The 19,457-nt window shown below is 34.5% G+C and overlaps 1 protein-coding gene across 2 annotated transcripts in view; it reads left to right on the top strand.

The window, feature by feature from the left end:
- Positions 1 to 7,279: 7,279 nt before the first annotated feature.
- The window catches only part of SULT1E1 (sulfotransferase family 1E, estrogen-preferring, member 1), an 18,207-nt gene continuing 6,029 nt past the window's right edge, over positions 7,280 to 19,457 (top strand). The window contains exons 1-6 of one of the 2 annotated variants that reach the window (XM_011927087.1): positions 7,280 to 7,287; positions 9,915 to 10,068; positions 11,838 to 11,963; positions 12,946 to 13,043; positions 16,626 to 16,752; positions 18,382 to 18,476. In XM_011927087.1, the coding sequence (XP_011782477.1) occupies positions 9,924 to 10,068; positions 11,838 to 11,963; positions 12,946 to 13,043; positions 16,626 to 16,752; positions 18,382 to 18,476 (591 nt within the window). In that variant the 5' untranslated portion in view covers positions 7,280 to 7,287; positions 9,915 to 9,923. Of the gene's footprint in view, positions 7,288 to 7,403; positions 7,507 to 9,914; positions 10,069 to 11,837; positions 11,964 to 12,945; positions 13,044 to 16,625; positions 16,753 to 18,381; positions 18,477 to 19,457 lie in introns of those variants that run through there. The other variant, XM_011927086.1, reaches the window with a different exon arrangement.

Below are 19,457 nucleotides of genomic sequence, written 5' to 3'. Positions count from 1 at the left end.
GTTACCACTGGGGTTGGGAATGTCACTTCCAATGGGGGTAGAGAGACAATTTCTGCTGGCCTGGATGGAAGATTGTGATGAGAGTAGAGAGACCTCTTTCACTGGAAAAAATACATCAGAATTTAAGGGCTTAATGTCCCTAGCTTCATCAGCTTTCTACATATCAGCTTTCCCAGCTTACAGTATGTCAATTCTTTCCCAATCAATGCCCTCACTTTAACAGTAGATACCCTGCAAAGCTGGGAGTTCAATTTGGGTTGTAATTTACTCTACCCAACTAGGATTGCAGTTTGGTTGCAAGATGAAGTCCTGCATTTGATTTTCAGCAATTTCAGCCCTATTGTTACAGGAGATATGGCTTTCCTTCAGGGTACACCTAGAAGCTCTGACATCATTTATTCATCACTAGAACTGAAAATTGAATCTGTGAGTTCATCCTTTTATTTCACCATTTTGTCCAGTGACATTAGAAGGAATCACCTAATGTTAAATTCATGAGTTTAAAAAAATGTTCAAAATTATTATATATAGAGTCACTTTGCTCCTTGCTTCTTAAAATTGGTTGATTCGGAATATCCAGTACAGATATTTTGAGTATCTCTATGAATAGCTCATACCATAGACTATTAGTGCTCTCTTTACAACTGGAAATAGAGTCATTAGTGTCTTTTTTTTTTTTTTTTACGGAATCTCGCTCTGTCCCCCGGGCTGGAGTGCAGTGGCCGGATCTCAGCTCACTGCAAGCTCCGCCTCCCGGGTTTACGCCATTCTCCTGCCTCAGCCTCCCCAGTAGCTGGGACTACAGGCGCCAGCCACCTCGCCCGGCTAGTTTTTTGTATTTTTTAGTAGAGACGGGGTTTCACCGTGTTAGCCAGGATGGTCTCCAACTCCTGACCTCGTGATCCGCCCATCTCGGCCTCCCAAAGTGCTGGGATTACAGGCTTGAGCCACTGCACCCGGCCTGGTGTCTTTAAATCTAATCAGATTAGTCAATTCTAGAAACCCCAGAATTGATTCAGAAAATTAATTCTTACAGTTGTGTTCATCTAGAACTACTCTCAGTACTGAATACCATATTAGTCAAAGTTTGTCTAAGTCCATTTGTGTTACTATAAAGGACTACCTGAAGCTGGGTTATTTATAAAGAAAAGAGGATTATTTGGCCCATGGTTATGGTGAGCGAGAAATGTAAACAGGTATCACACAGCAAGAAAGGAGTAAAGAGAGGAGAGGGAGGTTTATTTTTCAGTTTTTTTCAGTTTTTTTTTAATTATTATTATTAGATCTTGTGGAAACTAATAGAGCAATAAGTCATTTATTTCTGTGAGGATAGAACCAATACTTTCATGAAGCATCTGCCTCTATGTCTCAAATACCTCCCACCAGGTCCCACCTCTATTACTGGGGATCAAATTTCACCATGAGATTTGGAAGGAACAAATATACACATTATATCATGGTTCTTAAGAGAAACAGAACAAATAGGATATATATGTATATAAAAGAGGAGATTTAATATGGGTTGGTTTGGCTCATGTAATTATGGAGGCTGAGAAGTCCCACTATCTGCTGTCTAGAAATGAGATAACCAGGAAAATTGGTGATGCTATTCAGTTTAAGTTTACAGATCTGAGAACCAAGGGGATGTAGGAGGATGGTTGCTGGTATAAGTCCCAGAGTTTGAAGGCCTGAGAACCAGGAACTTCTATGTCCAAGGGCAAGAGAAGATGGATGTGAAAGGAGAAAGAGAGAGAGAAATGCCCCTTCATCTACCTTTTTGTTCTATTCTAGCCCTCAGTGGATTGGATGATACCCACCTACATTGGTGGGTGCAGATTTTCTTTAATCAGTTTATTAATTTAAATGCTAATCTCTTCCAGAAACACTCTCACAGACATGCCCAGAAATAATATTTTACAGGTCGAGTATCCCTTACCCAAAATGCTTGAGACCAGAAGTGTTTTAGATATCAGATTTTTCCAAATTTTGGAATATTTTCATTAAACATATGAGTTGAGTATCTCAAATTCAAAATTCTAGTATCTGAAATACTACAGTGAACATTCCCTTTTATTGTCATGTTGGTGCTCAAAAATTTTTGGATTTTAGAGCATTTTGGATTTTGGATTTGGGGATTTGGGACACTCAACTTGTATGAGCTACCTGGGCATCCCTTAGTTCAATTAAGTTACATAAAATAAACCATCACAAAAAGGAAGGTAATCAAAACAACAAGAGAAAAATAAGATTTCCCAATCTTCTGACCAGCTGATACTAGCTTAAATTCATGGGGAAGGCCGGGCGCGGTGGCTCAAGCCTGTAATCCCAGCACTTTGGGAGGCCGAGACGGGCGGATCACGAGGTCAGGTGATCGAGACCATCCTGGCTAACACGGTGAAACCCCGTCTCTACTAAAAATACAAAAACTAGCCGGGCGAGGTGGCGGGCGCCTGTAGTCCCAGCTACTCGGCAGGCTGAGGCAGGAGAATGGCGTAAACCCAGGAGGCGGAGCTTGCAGTGAGCTGAGATCTGGCCACTGCACTCCAGTCCGGGCGACAGAGCGAGACTCCGCCTGAAAAAAAAAAAAAAAAAAAAATTCATGGGAAAAATCCACAAAGTATGTAAGTCCACACAAATAAAGATTCATACTATGAGAATTTTCAAAAGTATTTACAAAACTAGCAATGGTATTTTCGTAAGTATAGAAGTACGCTTCTGCAGTAATTATGTGATTACCTATGTAGCAAAGTAATATGAATTCTATTTCACATTGATTGATTATTTTAAAACATACCAGTTTGTCAAAATGATTAGATGAGGCTAATTTGGTGTTAAAAGTAAAATTTATGTCAGTGAGTATGGTTTTGAGTTTTAAAACCCACTCTAACAATTGGATGGCAGAAATATATCTGATAGGAATGACAATAAACAGACTACTAAATCTGTAGTTGAAAAAATCTGATGTTTCTTTTACTACAATTAAACAAAGATGATAAGTTTTGAATTTTTTTTTTGAACCGGAGTCTCGCTCTTGTCGCCCAGGCTGGAGTGCAGTGGTGCAACCTCAGCTCACCACAACCTCTGCCTCCCAGATTCAAGCAATTCTTTTGCCTCAGCCTCCTGAGTAGCTGGAACTACAGGCACCCACCACCACTCCTGGCTAATTTTGTATTTTTAGTAGAAATGGGGTTTCGTCATGTTGGCGAGGCTGGTCTCAAACTCCTAACCTCAGGTGATCTGCCCACCTTGGCATCCCAAAGTTTTGAATTTTTTAAAAAACTTGACATTTAAAATATCTGAAATTTCCTAACATCTATGTGCTTAAATAAATGCTACTAAAAAGTTAATTATGTCTTTCTTTTCTAATAAGACTTTCATGGAATTCCATGAGAGACAGAAGACTGTGTAGTCAATTTTTAGGCTCATGGAATATTGAAAACTGAAGCCACACAGATGCATCAACGTACAGTGAGACTTGCAGTTTCATGTCTGACATGTAAAGACAATGTAAGTTGTCACTCATATCCTTACAAGAAGAAGAAAACTGAACAAAATGAGAATCAATGAATCTTTTTAGATCCATCAGAGAATTGAGGTCACAGTGTGAACTATAGCCCCTAAAACTGCAGATACGGTGAAATACATAGAATGAGAACAAACAGAGAGCAGAAGCCACTGGAACCAGTAATTGGTAGAAACAATTAAATAGTAATTGATGAAATAAATACTAGAGGCTAAGTGTAGATTCACTTGAGAGTTAAAAACTCTTGGGAGTCCAGTCTTAGAGACGCCTCACATTTTTTGTGAGCTTTACTTCCAGGACCCTCATCAGGTAATCACAATGAAGAACAGAGAAATATCCTCTTGTGCTTCAGGGAAAAGGAGAGGCAAAATAACCCTTTCGAAATAAACCTAGAGTATTCTTCACAACAAAAACCTGGGCATGCATGTGCGCACGCACAAATGCACAACATTACCAGAGGCTTTTCTGACACCTGGGAGAAGGGAAGCACCCAAATAAAGGCCAATCTAGACTTCTTGTTCGACATAAAGGCTTCGTGGCTGGCTGAGAAGTACTCGTGAGGGTGACAGCCCCATGAAAGGCTGAGACCTGATAACAGGATTTTAGAACCTCCACCCCCAGTACCTTTCTGGTATATCAACGAGGGTCCTATACGATAATAGTGGCTTACAACTGAAATAACTACAAATATTAGAAGGAATTTCTAGGGAAACTGGAAGACAACAGAAGAGACAAATACAGGGAAATTAAAGGAACAGAAAGCCGGTGACACTACAGCTATAGCAAATGTTAATCACAGCCTAACAGATAATATCCAAAAATCTGACCATACCAAATGCTGGCAAGAATGGGGAGCAACAGGCACTCATGTTCATAGCTGGTAGGAATGCAAAATAGTGCAGCCACTTTGGAAGACATTTTGGCATTGATTTTTTTAACATTGTTTTACCACACCATCCAGCAATCACACACTTAGATATTTACTCAAATGAGGTATAAACTTGTTCCACACTAAAACCTGCACATAATTGTTTTTAGCCATTTTATTCCTAATTGCCAAAAATTGGGGATAACCAAGATGTCCTCTAATAGTTGAATGGATAAAAAAGTGTGGTATATCCACATAATAAGGTATTGCTCAGCAGTTAAAAAAAGAGTTATTAAGTACCAAAGAACGTGGAGAATTCTTGAATAAATATCGTTAGGCCAAAGAAGCTAATCTGAAAATGTTGGATAGTGTTTGACTCCAACTACATAACATTGTGGAAAAGACGAAACTACAGACAGTAAAAAGATCCATCATTTCTAGGATTTCAGAGTAGGTTTAGAACAAGGGATTTTTAGGTCAGTGAAACTGTTCTGTATCATACTGTATTGACAAATGTGTGGCAATATGCATTTATCAACAGCTATAGAATTGTATACAACATAGAGTAAATCCTAATGTAAACTATGGGCTTTAGTTAATGCTGATGTATCAATACTGTTTTTTCTGTTTTGTTTTGTTTTTGTTTGTTTTTTTTTTTTTGAGAATTAGTCTGACTCTGTTGCCCAGGATGGAGGGCAGTGGCACCATGTTGGCTTACTGCAACCTCTGCATCCTGGGTTCAAGAGATGCTCCTGCCTCAGCTTCCCAAGTAAGGGGGATTACAGGTTAACTTTGGCAAAGGTTCAGTTAAACATGCAGCTTATTTTCACATTATTAATATTGAAATCTTGCTATTTATAAAACAGACTCTATAAGACCGTTAATCTTGATCCAAAGAAAGTGTGTCCCACAGAAAAAGCCCAATGGTCACAAAGAAGCAATAGCCATTGTTTTGGGAACTCTTTGTCACACAGAAGTGCCAGCTTTACACTTGTTTTCAGTGTTTCAGAGTATAACAGCAGTATGTCTGTCTGCATATCTGCCCACATTCTTTTTGTTTGACAAAATTATAATACTTAATAAATGTACATATTTTCAAGATATCTGCCCAAATTCTGAGGGTCAAGATAAACATTAAAAAACTGGTCCTTATCTGAGATCTATTTTTCTTTTTTTTTCATTTTACATTGACTCAAACATTTTGTAACTCTGTCTGTACCCATTCCTCATGGAGAGGAATGAGGTTTCAGGGCCATCTTGCCTATTGTTTTGTTTTTATCAGTAGGTGAATTCTTAACATTAGAAAGATTTTCTAAGAATAAATGTGTATTGAACATCTGTGGTTGCCAGAATCACATGAGTTAGGAGCATTTGTGACATCCCTGCAACCAATTGTTTACAAATGAAAAACAGACAGATATCTTGAGGTTAAATCTGTTTATATTAGCTTGCGTTCATTTTCTGATTTTTTTGGACTAAAGAATGTTTTTGCTAAACAATAAAGGAAACTTCATAGATTCTTGTCATTAAAAAAATAAGGTGAAACTATGTCACAAGGTTAAAAATTATATTCTGTATTAAATTTGTATATACATACTTAATTTTTAAAGGTACATAATAGGCATATGAATGAGTAAATTTGTACATTTAATGATTGTTTTTTAATATACATTTTATTTAACACAAAGAATACGACTGACTGCATAAAATGAAGTAAAATCAAAATCTAAATTTGGGTCCCTGGTTACTCTTTTTCTACCTTGATTTTCTATTATGAAAAGCCCCATTTTTCAGAAACCACTTAACACCTCTGATTTTGCATAAGGCTAGATAGATATTGCTTTCTGTAACAACTATTGACCCCTTAACTTCTTATATTTCTTGAATAAATCAGCCACTTTTATTCAGTAAATGCATATTCAATACCTAGCCTACTAGATGCCAGAAAAAATGCTCATTGCAGAGTAAGAACCTGTTTTCAAACTATTTATAACCTAAAAAGTACTCCTGACAAGTAAACATTGATTTACAAAACAGTAAAATAAATACTAGTTAGGAGAAAGTTCAAAGTTTAAAAGTCACTAAGAGAAGCATAGAGTCTTGTAAGAGTCAGCCTCTCAAGGGAAATGTAATCTAATTGTAATTAAGAGAGAAATAAGAAATAACAGGGTTGCAGGTGTTGATGGGGTGAAGCAAAGGAGAATTTTATTAAGGAACAAAGTAGGTGCAGAAAAATGAAAAGAAAGGTAATGGATTTGTGGATTTCACAAATTCTTGGCCATTTATTTTTCTAATTCTCTTGTGTAAATTCCAAGTGTCGGTAGCTACTGTTACCTGAACATTTCACAGTACGCTATTTTGTGATTGAGCAGAGAAAAGTCAGGTTTCTAAAATAATAATCGAAAGGTGAGTGATGTTTACGTTTTTTCTTTAGCTGTCATCTGCTTTTTAAATTTCTCAGGTCTGCTGAACAGTTAAAGGCAAAGAGTTTAAATAGGTATTTTCCAATTAACGTGTTAGGATATAACGCAATGACTTCTTTGGCAGGCCTTAGTAAACTGAGCTAGGTCTGATTGAGGGTCCTTGCTGTGTTCTTTCTTTCCTCATTGACTTCTCTTTCCTCACTCCAATAAGTTTATTCTTTTGACAGTTGACCATAGTCATGTTATTATTTGTCAGTGAGTGAATAAGGGATTCCCCCTTCCCAGTCTCTCTTGTGTTTTGCTCCAGGTCTCCTCTTTCTCATCTTTTCCTTAACTTTTCTCCCTCTTTCTTCCCCAACCCCTGACAACAGACTTAGGAATTTGAATATTAGCCAAAGAATTAAAAAATAACAGCAGGATATTTCTACATCTCTATGAATGAACATGACTCTGTGTGGCTACTGCAGCTGCAGGTATGGATTCATATCTACATTAATTATTGCATCATGGACTTCACGAAGCCAAGCCCCCAAATTAATCTCCGCCTCCTTCTCTGGCATTCAGAATATAAACTCACCAGAAACATTCCAAATGCAGAAGTGGTTCTCATCTTTTTTTGCAGCTTAAGATCTGCCTTGATATTTGAAGAGATCTAAACTAGATCAATTTCTTTCACAGGATCAGCTAAACAGGTTGTACTTTTTATTATTAATATCAATACATAGATTTTAGATATAGAAAATATAGAATGCAAATTGTATACTACAAAGCTGTTCAAAAATGAGATATACAAAGACAAAAATCTTCATTGATACTTTAATTAATGATGTAAAGTATTTAAAACCTTTTAAAATAATTTATTTGCTGTTAAAAATAATATTTTATGTTTATATAGTGTTTTGTTGCTTATTGCTTTAATGTAAAATTACAGTAGCATTGCTATCTTAAAAGGGGTGAATGCTGGACATGTTCTCCATTTTACTAATGAGAAAATAAAGCACTCAGGGTATAAGCAGGTAGAATAGAGATTGAATTTTAGTTTTGTGCTCCTGTGATAGAGGGACTTGCAAATAGTGGCATTACTTTCATGTAAGAGACTTCAGATAAACATGACAGAAATCCACAGTACTTGGTAAATCATTAATATGTAGGTCATTGACATATATTGCCTTTTAAATCTGTGAATCCTTAGTAGAAACTAGAGAGCTCCTTGATCTAATAATCAAACTTAACAAATATTTCTGAACATATATTTTGTGTCATAGTGCTGGAGACTGAGACAGAAAGATGTACAAAAGAATAGTCTCTACTTTCAGTCACTTTGCCCTCATGCAGGTAAATCTAAGAAAGTGGGGACTATAAGAACCCTATGTATCTATATCTACCATAATATTCCAGCACCGGCCACAGGGCCTAGGAACAGGGTAGGCATTCACACAGGGAGTATTTGCTGTATAAAAGGCAAGTTGGAAGGTGCAGGAGGGGAGTACGCAGAAAGGAAGGAAAAAAGAGAGGAAGGAGAGAGGGAAGGAAAAACACTTTCTGAGTTTAATTGAATTTATAAGTAACATTGTAAACAATTTTTATTGATGTTTCTTTCTGAAGAACTAACCTATGTACTCAGGATACGAAGTAGACCATTTCTAACTGAAATAGATCTTTTGAGAAAAAGGGGATCACATAGGAAGTAAATCCATACATTGTAATATGAGACCATTTACCAAAAGGAACAAAATGAGAACAGATATTTTATTACATGCCACCTACTTTGCCTCTCAGACCAAAATAGACTATGAAGGGGTAGCTGGAAGTCAGCCCACCACTTAATGATAAATCTATCACTCCCAGCTGACTACAAGCCAATTCTTACAAACTTGGCTGAACACCAAGGAAGTAATTCACATGAGTAAACAAACCAATAGGCAGGACAAATCGTGTTGCATTTTATACACATTTCTTCTAGTGAAAGATCTATTTTCTGAGACTAAGGAGAAGGCTTAGGGAACAAGTGATTTATTGATAAGACTAATTTGTATTTTGGAAATAGAAATCTCATATTTTTGGTGACATTAAATCTGATATGACATAGAGGAGAGTTTTTTAAAATTTGAGATTGTCCTAAGGGCTAGGGCAATTTATGTGTGTAGAAGAACTTAGGCAGGTTTTTGGGCAAATGTGAACAGGAGGAATATCTAGAAAGGCTAACGTCAGGAAGGACAAAATGTGTTGGGAGGCTATGTTAGAAACTCGAAATAAGGTAAGTTTGGCAGTTGAAAAAAAAGATACTAAAGGAATTTGAAAGCTAATGAAAGAAAGTTTGCCTAATTAAAAATTCTGTTAGTAACCTTGAACATGAAATAGATTGTCGTGGGATCAGGAGATGAATTAGGAAATGATAACCATCTTGCTTAACCTTATCATTTTTAGCCAAGTCATTTAACGGGAGTATCCAATACCTTATTGATCAAATGAGGAAAAAAGTAATTTTCAAGGTCACAGAGGAATCCTTTATACTCTCAAGATTCCATTTGTTTGATATAACCATCACAGGGTCATTAATTTCATCTTCTTTTCTTTTAAATACTTTCACCGAGCATTTGGTTTATTTTAATAAAATGATACGTATTCAGGAAATAAAAAAATCTTTGACTTAGATACCCAGCAATAATAATCAAATGTAATGATCTTTATTGTTATTTGATATATACATAATTGGATAATTTGCTAAAATATTGTAATTCTTGACCTCTTTGTCTTTTTATATGCCCCAGCAATTTTGAAAGAAATTGAAGGCTCTGTGGTTTTTATTTATCATAGAATAAATATAATTGAGTATATCCATATTTTTATTTAGTTTTAAGCATATTACTTCATAATCACTTGTGCTTTCCTATTCTTTTATGTGTTAGACATCTTTCTAATACGGTTAAAAACTTTCTATGTGCCAAAATTATTTCGCATGCAACTTTACTATGTTTTTGCCCCATATGTGCAACAACTAAGAAGTGCTAGGTATGTAGGAGGGTCCCGTGATATATGTAGTTGTTAATGGTGAAATATTGTTAAGTAAATACAAAGTATAAAACACAGTTTTTTTCAGTGCACCAGAATGAATTCTGAACTTGACTATTACGAAACCTTTGAAGAACTTCATGGGATTCTAATGTATAAACCTTTTGTCAAATATTGGGATGATGTGGAAGCATTCCAAGCAAGACCAGATGATCTTGTCATTGCCACCTATCCTAAATCTGGTAAATCTCTTTGTTATTCTTTTTTCACCTAAAAATAATAAACCCACTGTAAATGGTAAATATTAAGGTGTTCATGTCGTACACACTCATTCTCTATATTAAGAACAGATGCAGTAGTTTTGATATGAACATAGAAAAGGTAGCTCTATTCCATAACCACAATTTTTACCTATAACTTGAATAGCACATTGACAGATGGATGTTGTTGAGCACAGTTAGAAACTTACATAACTTACATAATGAACCTGTATTCATCCCATAATGAAAATTTAAAACTACCAATTGTTTACCTTATATCATTAATGTTGTTGTATATACAGAGTATGACCACCACTTTTTACAGATACTCTAAAACTCTCTTTCAGCTCACCAGCTCTTTAAGTCTATCTACAAAACTCCATTTTTAAGCAGAGTTCTGGAGTTTTACAACTATAGACTTTTAGAAATTAGACTAGTCTGAATTCATATTTCTCCATCTGGTTGTTCCATTTACCACTTGAAAATAAAGCCAAACACACTAAATATTCCCTTCATTACCTTGACTCTAAATCTTCTTCTTTATTTTCTTCCCTATTGGAATAAATGGCAGCTCAATACCAGTCATCTGAAGAGGAAACTCGTGAGCTATTCTAGATTCAATCTCTCTTGCTTATTCATCTGGCATTTGTAATCAATCAAAATGTTTTGGTCATTTAGTCTGGTAGACATTTCTCAGAGTCAGCCTCTTAACATGTCTCTTGTCTCCTTTTCTATTGATCCCTCACTCTACTACTGTGGTTATTCTGGCACCAGAGAAATTCTTCTAAAACACAATTCTGATAATCTTGCTCTTCTGCTTAATATAATATATGTCAGTACTTTTCCACGATTTTTTAAAAAACAACTTGGACTCTTTAGTATGAACTACAAGGCTTGCTATCTGCTTGCCTGAACCCCAATTCCTCTCTTCAGATAGGCTCTTTGATTTAGGTCTTATAGTCTATTTCCAATTATTTTCCTAACTACTATACCATTCTTAAGTACCAACTTTAGATTAAAAAGAGAGACTGGGCTTCTGCCTCGTAGAATTGTTTCTTACCTCCCACAAGTGGGGAATTTATGCCAGTAATTATTAAGGCTAAGTTGAAGGATCACATCCTCTCAAAAGCATTTCTTGTCAAAATATCATGTCAGCAGCAATAACAGTAGCAGCAGAACAATGTGTTATAGATTCCTTCTTTGCAGTTATTTAAATCCCTGTGCCATACTACACAATAGTATCTTAATAAAAACAAAATTTATTTTGTTATTGAACAATGTCACTGACTTCAAAAGGCCGTTAGCTCCCATAGGACAGGAACCAGATTTATCCGTTGCTAAGTTTTCTGACCTAGGACCCAATGTGAGACATAATATGCCATCAGTAGAATTTTTGAATGGAAGCATGCTTGTGTGCATCACTTATTATTCAAGTCTTCTTACTTTTTAGATGTAAAAATTTAAGTTCAAAACTGTTGCCACCTTGCACAATGTCACAATTCATCATGAACAAATTTGGACACAGGTCTCAGGTGTGCCCTACTATAATATTTATCTTTATCTTTTGAGGTTATTTTTGTGTCCTAAACATAAAATATTATAGAAAACATTTCCTGAGTCTGTGGCTATTCAGACACCCTTTAAATAGTATTGCATTGATACCTTCCAACTTTATCCATCTATAAATCCAGCACTCCTGTCATCAACTCTACATGGTCAGCAGGAGACTCAGGTTTATTTAATTTTTACAGGCACAACCTGGGTTAGTGAAATTGCATATATGATCTATAAAGAGGGTGATGTGGAAAAGTGTAAAGAAGATGTAATCTTTAATCGAATACCTTTCCTGGAATGCAGAAATGAAAACCTCATGAATGGTAATGTTCAAGTTGATTTTAAAAACTATTTGCATATATTCTAAGGTGTGTATGTAGATGGTACAAGCAACAAGATCATAAGCAAGAAGGGAAATTAGTATCAGGTCTTCGACATAAGACAGCATATAAATTTATATTCAAATTTAATTCTTGATAGGCTTTGCAGTATAGCATATGTATAGCATGTGTCTGGAATATAGTGAATAAGGACAATTCTTATATGCCTTCAGCAGAGTTTAGTAATATGTAAACATGTATTTCTCTGTGGGTTAAATGTGATGATATTTTAAATACTGAAAAAAAACCCATAAATTTTTCAATGATACATGCAAAAGTATATTTGCCACACATTCTTTTAATATTGTGGAAAATTAGAAACAACCTAAATGCTAATCAACAAAAGAATAGTTAAAGGTTGTATAACACTATAAAATCATTAAAAATTTTTGGGTGTTTCTTGATAGTGCAGTTTAAATATAATATATCGAGAGAAAAAGAATTAGGAGCTATCAAAACATTCATCTGTGTGCATGGTATTGGGATGGCTGTAAATTTGAGAATATAAGTAGATTTGTATAGATGGTTGCTTGCCAAAATATTAATGATTTCTCTCAGGTGATGAAATTTTACTTCATTTTATATTTTTCTCTGTAATTTTCTCTATAGTTCTTTCTTTCATGGTAAGTATTATTATTAGGAACACAATATAGAATCTTTTTTAATTTTTAGTTTTTGTGAATATATATTAGATGTAACTATTAACGGGGCACATGAGATGTTTTGATATAGGCATGCAATGCATAATAATTACACCATGGAATATGGGGTGTCCATTCCCCCAAGAATTTATACTTTGTGTTATGTACAATCTAATTCCAATATAGAATCTTAGAGTTACTTCTGTTTTATAAATATCTATATAAATCCACGTAAGTAGTTATAATTTTTGAAGTTGCCTAACCTTTACTTTATTAAAAATCAGGAGTAAAACAATTAGATGAGATGAATTCTCCTAGAATTGTGAAGACTCATTTGCCACCTGAACTTCTTCCTGCCTCATTTTGGGAAAAGAATTGTAAGGTAACCAGCGTCAAATGTTCTCAAAACTTCATCCAACTCCAAGAAATGATCGAATGATCTCATCAGCTATACACACTTTTTTATTTATTCTTTCATTGAATCTATAGGCATTTAACAAATATGGAATACAGTCAATATTGTCAGAGAGTCTATATTTTAATTCCAACTCTGTGTTTTGCCAGATGTGGTTCTAAAAACTCCAGTTAAACTCCCTAAGCCTAAGTTTTTACATCTGTAGAAGAAAGATAATAATAACATCTTTTTCATAGAGTTGTTCTAAGGATTAAATGATAATGCTTGTAAAGTGCTTCACATAATTCCTAGCATGTTGTAAACAATAAATGGTAGCTACTTTTGTATCTGTTGTTATTACTAATTGTACTGAATGTCCTGCCTTTGCAAAATACTGTGCTTGGTGCTGTTAGGCATGCAAATGAACCAGAAAAGGATAGGTCAGATAACTGTCATATTATAACTATGTATTGAGTGCCTATTACGTGTTAGGGACATAATAATAAGACACATGCAAGCCTTGTCTTCATGGACACATAGTCCATTGGAGAAAAAGGACAGGTTAACAGACTAGACAAAAAGTATCATAGGTCAAGTAAGAGAGAGAATTCTAACTCAGACACTGTAGGTAGGGAAGGCATCTAGGAGCAACATCTGAGATATTTGAATGGTGTATAGGAGGGATGACAATTCAGAGATAATCTGAGGGGGCATCTGAAATTAGTTGAGTTTGATTAAGTGTACACATTGGCTAAATAAGTAAAGGGAGATTAGCTAGGAATTGATTATAAGAAATATTGAAAGTCAAGTTAAGATGTTTGGACTCTGCCATTTTAATGGTAATGAGGAGTAATAGACATATTAAGCTGATAGTTTACACTATCAGTTTTGCTCTTTAAAAATAATGTTGTACATGACCTCAAAATACAGGAAAAACATGAAGTCTGAGACCATCAATTCTGTTCTTCAAGAACTTTCTGCCACCAGTGCTGTTCTTCAAGATCTTATAGTACTCTTTGCAGTCATCACTAACAAAAAGGGGATGTATCCCAGTCATTACATATTTCCATTTTGTAATCTGTTACATGGCATATTTGACATTTCCTATAGATCTACAGACAAAAATCAAAGATCACCATGTTGGTTTTTATCATTAGCAATCCCAGATCGACCATATGCGTCCTGCTGAAGTCATTCCATACATATGGGCAGTCTCATTAGTAAACAACAGTTATATACTTTCCAGGAGATGTGTCATTATTATTTTTTAAGAGATTTGACCAAGACACGTTTTTCCTTTGGAGGGTAGGTGGTGGACTTGCTGTTAACTCCTTACTTCTCAAATGGAAACAAGTACCATACATTTTTAATAGTCCAAGCCTTCACAAAACTGCTTATTTTTCAAGGGTTATCAAAGAGTAGGAGATAATTGGAGGGATTCATATTTGGGTATTTCCAGAGTGATTTACAGAGAAACAACAACAACAAAAACCAAATAGATAGAGGGTATTTGTAAATATCCTTTATGCAAATAGATAAAGGATATTTGAAATGATGGAGCAGAAACTATAAGCGATAAAGATAAGGAAGTGACAAAAAGTAACAGACTAGTGGATAATATAAATAACAGGTCAACAGATTTGAGCCATTGGTGTGATTGTAGGAGAGGTATGTGGAATAACTGATGGGGAAGAAGGAAGAAGCGGGATTTTTTGGAAGAAAAGATTATGGCTCAGGATAATGCTTCAAAAGTGAAACCTTTATACTGAAGTCTTTATTCAGTATTTGGTTACAAAAGTGATTACAAAAGTCTGAAGTAACATAGAAGTAATGATCAATAACTACATGAACTTAGAGAATCAAGTAGATCACACATACCAACAATAAAATCACACAGAATGATAAAAGAATTTGAATGGAGAGTGAAACCATGAGGCAGGTATTCAAATCTTCAGTTAAAGCAAGGGAATGACTAGAAGCTTAGAAATGGCATCAGATAGGAGACATATAGACTAGTTAGTTAAGTATCATAGGAATAGGTGCAGAATTTTTAAGATAGATTATAATCACAAGTGAATCATTGGGAAACTGATAACTTTGACTCAAGAGAGATGCAGTGCAAGTCATATCTTCAGGAAAGAGTTAGATTTCCCTTGAGGACAGAAAAATAAGCATGCACAGTAAAAAGTTTGGGGTATTGAATGAGATCTGCCAAAAGAAAGAATATAAACTAATAGGAGTTTAGGGAAAGAGAGATCACTCTTTTTTTCTATCTGCGAAAATAAAAAGCCTCATGGAGGACCTGAAGGCAAGCTATAAAATATGGATAGCATTTTGAGAAAAGGAAAACATTCAAGAACGAGAGACTAGAACAAAGAAGACAAGGGGTGAAAATTCTGAAATAAATTAATACATACTGTGGCAAAGAGTTCCTCTCAGCTAACAGATAAAAAGAACTAGGAAGAGTTATAAGTAAGACTGGAAAAGTTCAATGTGGCTAATGATGGATTTTAGATGAAAAATGTTCAGTTTTATTCTGTAGGTTTTAGAGACTTTTACAAGAGGGCTATAAAATGAGAGCTATACATCTAAGAATAAGCTAGATTTCTATAAAATTGTTAGAAAATGTCATTGGTAAGACAATTTAGTAGCTTTAATCATATTCCACAAACAGTGGAGACTCAACAATATCCTTTCATGACATTGCTTAGGTGCCTGAGGAACTAAGTAGATGGCCATGAGGATGCTGGACTTTACTTTCACAGGTCTTTTCATGTAACATTGAGTATCAGATCTGGAGTAGACCACAGATGATCTAACTCAAATCATTTGTTTAGTAAAGAAAACATTTAGGTCAAAAATTACTGGTACTTTGTATTCTTAGTGCCAAAACTAGAAACTAAAACCACAGTTTTCTGATAATTAATTCATTGCTATTTCTTTTGCATGTAAAATGGAAACTAACAAGCTGTTGGTAGAGATTATATTTTCACTGAGATCAATGTGCTAATAACTGGAACCTCATAAACATGTTTTTCTTTTCCCTGCAATATTGAAAGTGAAGAGACCTCAGAGCTATTTTTTTTTTTTTTTTTTTTTTTTAGTTATGTAGAGTGGTGGTGTAGTATAAAGACCAGAGCACAGTATAGTTGACTGAATGATATGTCAAATGGTTTAAAATGGTTTACTCTCATTGATTTACTCTCAATGCTATATTATTACTAAATTTCAGCTTTGTCTCTTCACTTTTTGATTGAGAATAATAAATAATGTAATTTGACTTACTTTATATTGATAAAATTCACAACACTCAAATGAGGTATCGTGTGAAAATGGCATAATAATGTTATTCTGTTTGTAGTGAGAACTAACAGAACAACACTACAAAAACCACTATCATCTCAGATTATTGAAGATGTCTTTATAAATAATCATACATGTTTTATGTATTTTGTAAAATGAACATGTATCATGTTTATACTTGAAAACATAAATCCTTTTTATAAAAAATCTTGGTGAGATTGTTTGAAAAAATGTTAAGTGGTTTAATATACAATTTCATCCTCTTAGATAATCTATCTTTGCCGGAATGCAAAGGATGTGGCTGTTTCCTTTTATTATTTCTTTCTAATGGTGGCTGGTCATCCAAATCCTGGATCCTTTCCAGAGTTTGTGGAGAAATTCATGCAAGGACAGGGTAGGAACAGCTTCTTTACACTGAATTTTTTCAAGGTGATATAAGACAAATGCCATCTCCGAGTAAAAGTTTTTATCTGTTTTGGTATGTTTTCTTCCCTGATTCATAGTTAAAACATAGAAATTCTAAAGGTGCCTGGAGGTTTAGAGCAACCATTCTGTGTCCAGATATAGATAGATGGCAGAATCTGAGCACTCTGGTCTAACATCTAAAAATAAATATATAGAAGTATGTTTGGGGTTGGTGGTAGCAATTTTACTTTACAAGATTGAGACTCAGTGTCTGATTTTCAGCCTTGTCTCTTTAGTAGAAAAAATGTTTTGCATCATGTTATTACAACTCTATTGAACAAGGAGGGGGGAAGAGATTAGAGAAGAGAGAATGTTCGCTTATTTTCAATAAAATTGCTAGCTTCTATATGAATCTGGAATTCACAAAGAAGTTTGACTATCTACAAAACTCTTCCTCATTCTACCCAGTGTGCAATCTGAATATTTTAACCAGATTTCTCAAATTTGTCAAGAGTTACTTGAGCAGATATTCTGGCAACTTTTTCCTTTTCATAAAACATTTTGACTCAAGTGTTTAGATTTGAGGAAGAAAGGGTGCGAGATAGTCTAGTATTCATGAAAGAAGGCCATTCTGATCATGCAGTAACAATTTTAAAGAAAAATGATAGCGAGTTTTCATATCTACACATGATAATATTAAGACAAGTATATGTGCTTTGTGTATGTTGCTACATTTTGGGAAAAGTTCTACTAAAGCATAATGAGTAAAACATATGCCTTAAGACTGTCAAGACCTCCACTGTAGGGCAGACAAATATAATTTTGTGTCACTACAAACGGATAAATAAGATCACTATAAATTTCATTGTAGAATGTTTTCTGTAAAGAAAAATTCCCTAATGGAGTCAAAGAACAGAGGAGGTATACAATGACTTCAGGCAAAGCAGAACCTTTTAACTCACACAACATTATATTATTTTGTCAGCTTTATATTTTATGAAACATTTTTAGTATAAGTGAGGGAACAGAAAGAAAAAGGAAGAGACAGCATTTGGTTATATTACATCATTTCTAAAATCTAATTTTCTGGAGTGAGAATGACACTAAGGGTACCTAGGAGAGCACCCCTTACCATGTAAACTAATAGTGTAATCAATACATATATAGTTACTAGTTTTAGTTGCCAAATCTAGTTTGTAAATGGTAAATTTGAGACCGGAACTACATTCTTCTGACTATTAGACCACTGCTAGTTTCACTAAGTCAACTCTCTTCACTAACAACATGATTTTACACACACACACACACACACACACACATCAGTTTCAAGAATTTTCTGATAAGCTTTAAATCAAATTGATGAGAGAACTTTCCCTACTGTTTTTCTGTCATAAACTATGTTATATGATAAAATTCACACTATTTTTACATACACAGATTATTTAACATACTTTGCCTCTCTTGCTGCAGAGAACTCTGCTTAGGATATACAGCTGATCTATTCTCATTTCATGATCATCTATTTATATTTATTTGTTGCTATTGTTGCTTGAACACTAGTTTTCAAGCAGTTTTAGAGATGATACCACTTTTACACTGTTTTTCTCTCTAATTTTAGTTCCTTATGGTTCCTGGTATAAACATGTAAAATCTTGGTGGGAAAAGGAAAAGAGTTCACGTGTACTATTTCTTTTCTATGAAGACCTGAAAGAGGTGAGGAACTTGAAACACATAAGCAACTTGGTAATTTCTAAGAGTTGGCATTTGAAAATACTCTGGATACAAAAATATTCCTTTTAATAAATGAGGACAGCCATCTCCTAAAGTTTTAAAAGAAAAGGACCAAAATAATCCAGATACTTTAGCATAGATTTGAAGCTAGCAAATAAAAATATTCTGAAAATAAATACATTTTAAATCGCAAGTCTCAAAAATGTCAAAGAAAAACTTTGAAAGAACTTGACTTCATGAAACAATAACAACACACACACACAGACACACACATAGACACACACACACTCACACACAAGGAATCAACATGGGAAAGTAATTAACTAGTCTTCAAATGTAGAGATATTGCAATTGTTAGATAGGTACTATAAAATAACCATGCTTATTATGTTTAAATAAATAAACGATGAAATTTTTAAAATTACAAAGAAACAAAAGCTATTAAAATTGACAGAGCAGATCTGAAAAAAATAACCAAATATAATGTCTAAAAATAGTTAAAAAATAAATATGGAAAATTAAGAGAAGGGTTCAATAATAGATTAGACATGGCTACATAGTGAATAGTTGAAGTAAAAGATGGAGCTAAGGAAATTCCATAGAATGTAGCACAGTGAGATAAATAGGCTATTTGATGAAAAGTAATGGTTCTTACTAAGTATTAGCATTTAAAAAATAAAAAAAGTTATTGGTATGTAAGACACAGTGAAAAGGTCTTACATATATTAACTCAAACTTCCAGAAGAAGAGTGTAAAGAGAATGCTGAAATATCAATACACAAACTTTTATGGGCTTAAAATTTTCCCATAATCTAGTTTTTCTTCAGTTTTATTGTTAGTCAGTGTAATCCAAAATAAAAATCACTATGAGATATCGGCTTTACACCCACTACACTGATAACAGTTGGGAGGTCGAGGCAGGTGGATCATGAGGTCAGGAGATTGAGACCATCCTGGCTAACA

This window comes from Colobus angolensis, unplaced genomic scaffold (genome assembly GCF_000951035.1).
Source record: "Colobus angolensis palliatus isolate OR3802 unplaced genomic scaffold, Cang.pa_1.0 Scaffold70, whole genome shotgun sequence".
Lineage (NCBI taxonomy): Eukaryota > Metazoa > Chordata > Mammalia > Primates > Cercopithecidae > Colobus > Colobus angolensis.
The sequence above is the reverse complement of the archived record's forward strand: the minus strand, read 5'-3'. Positions and strand labels throughout refer to the sequence as shown.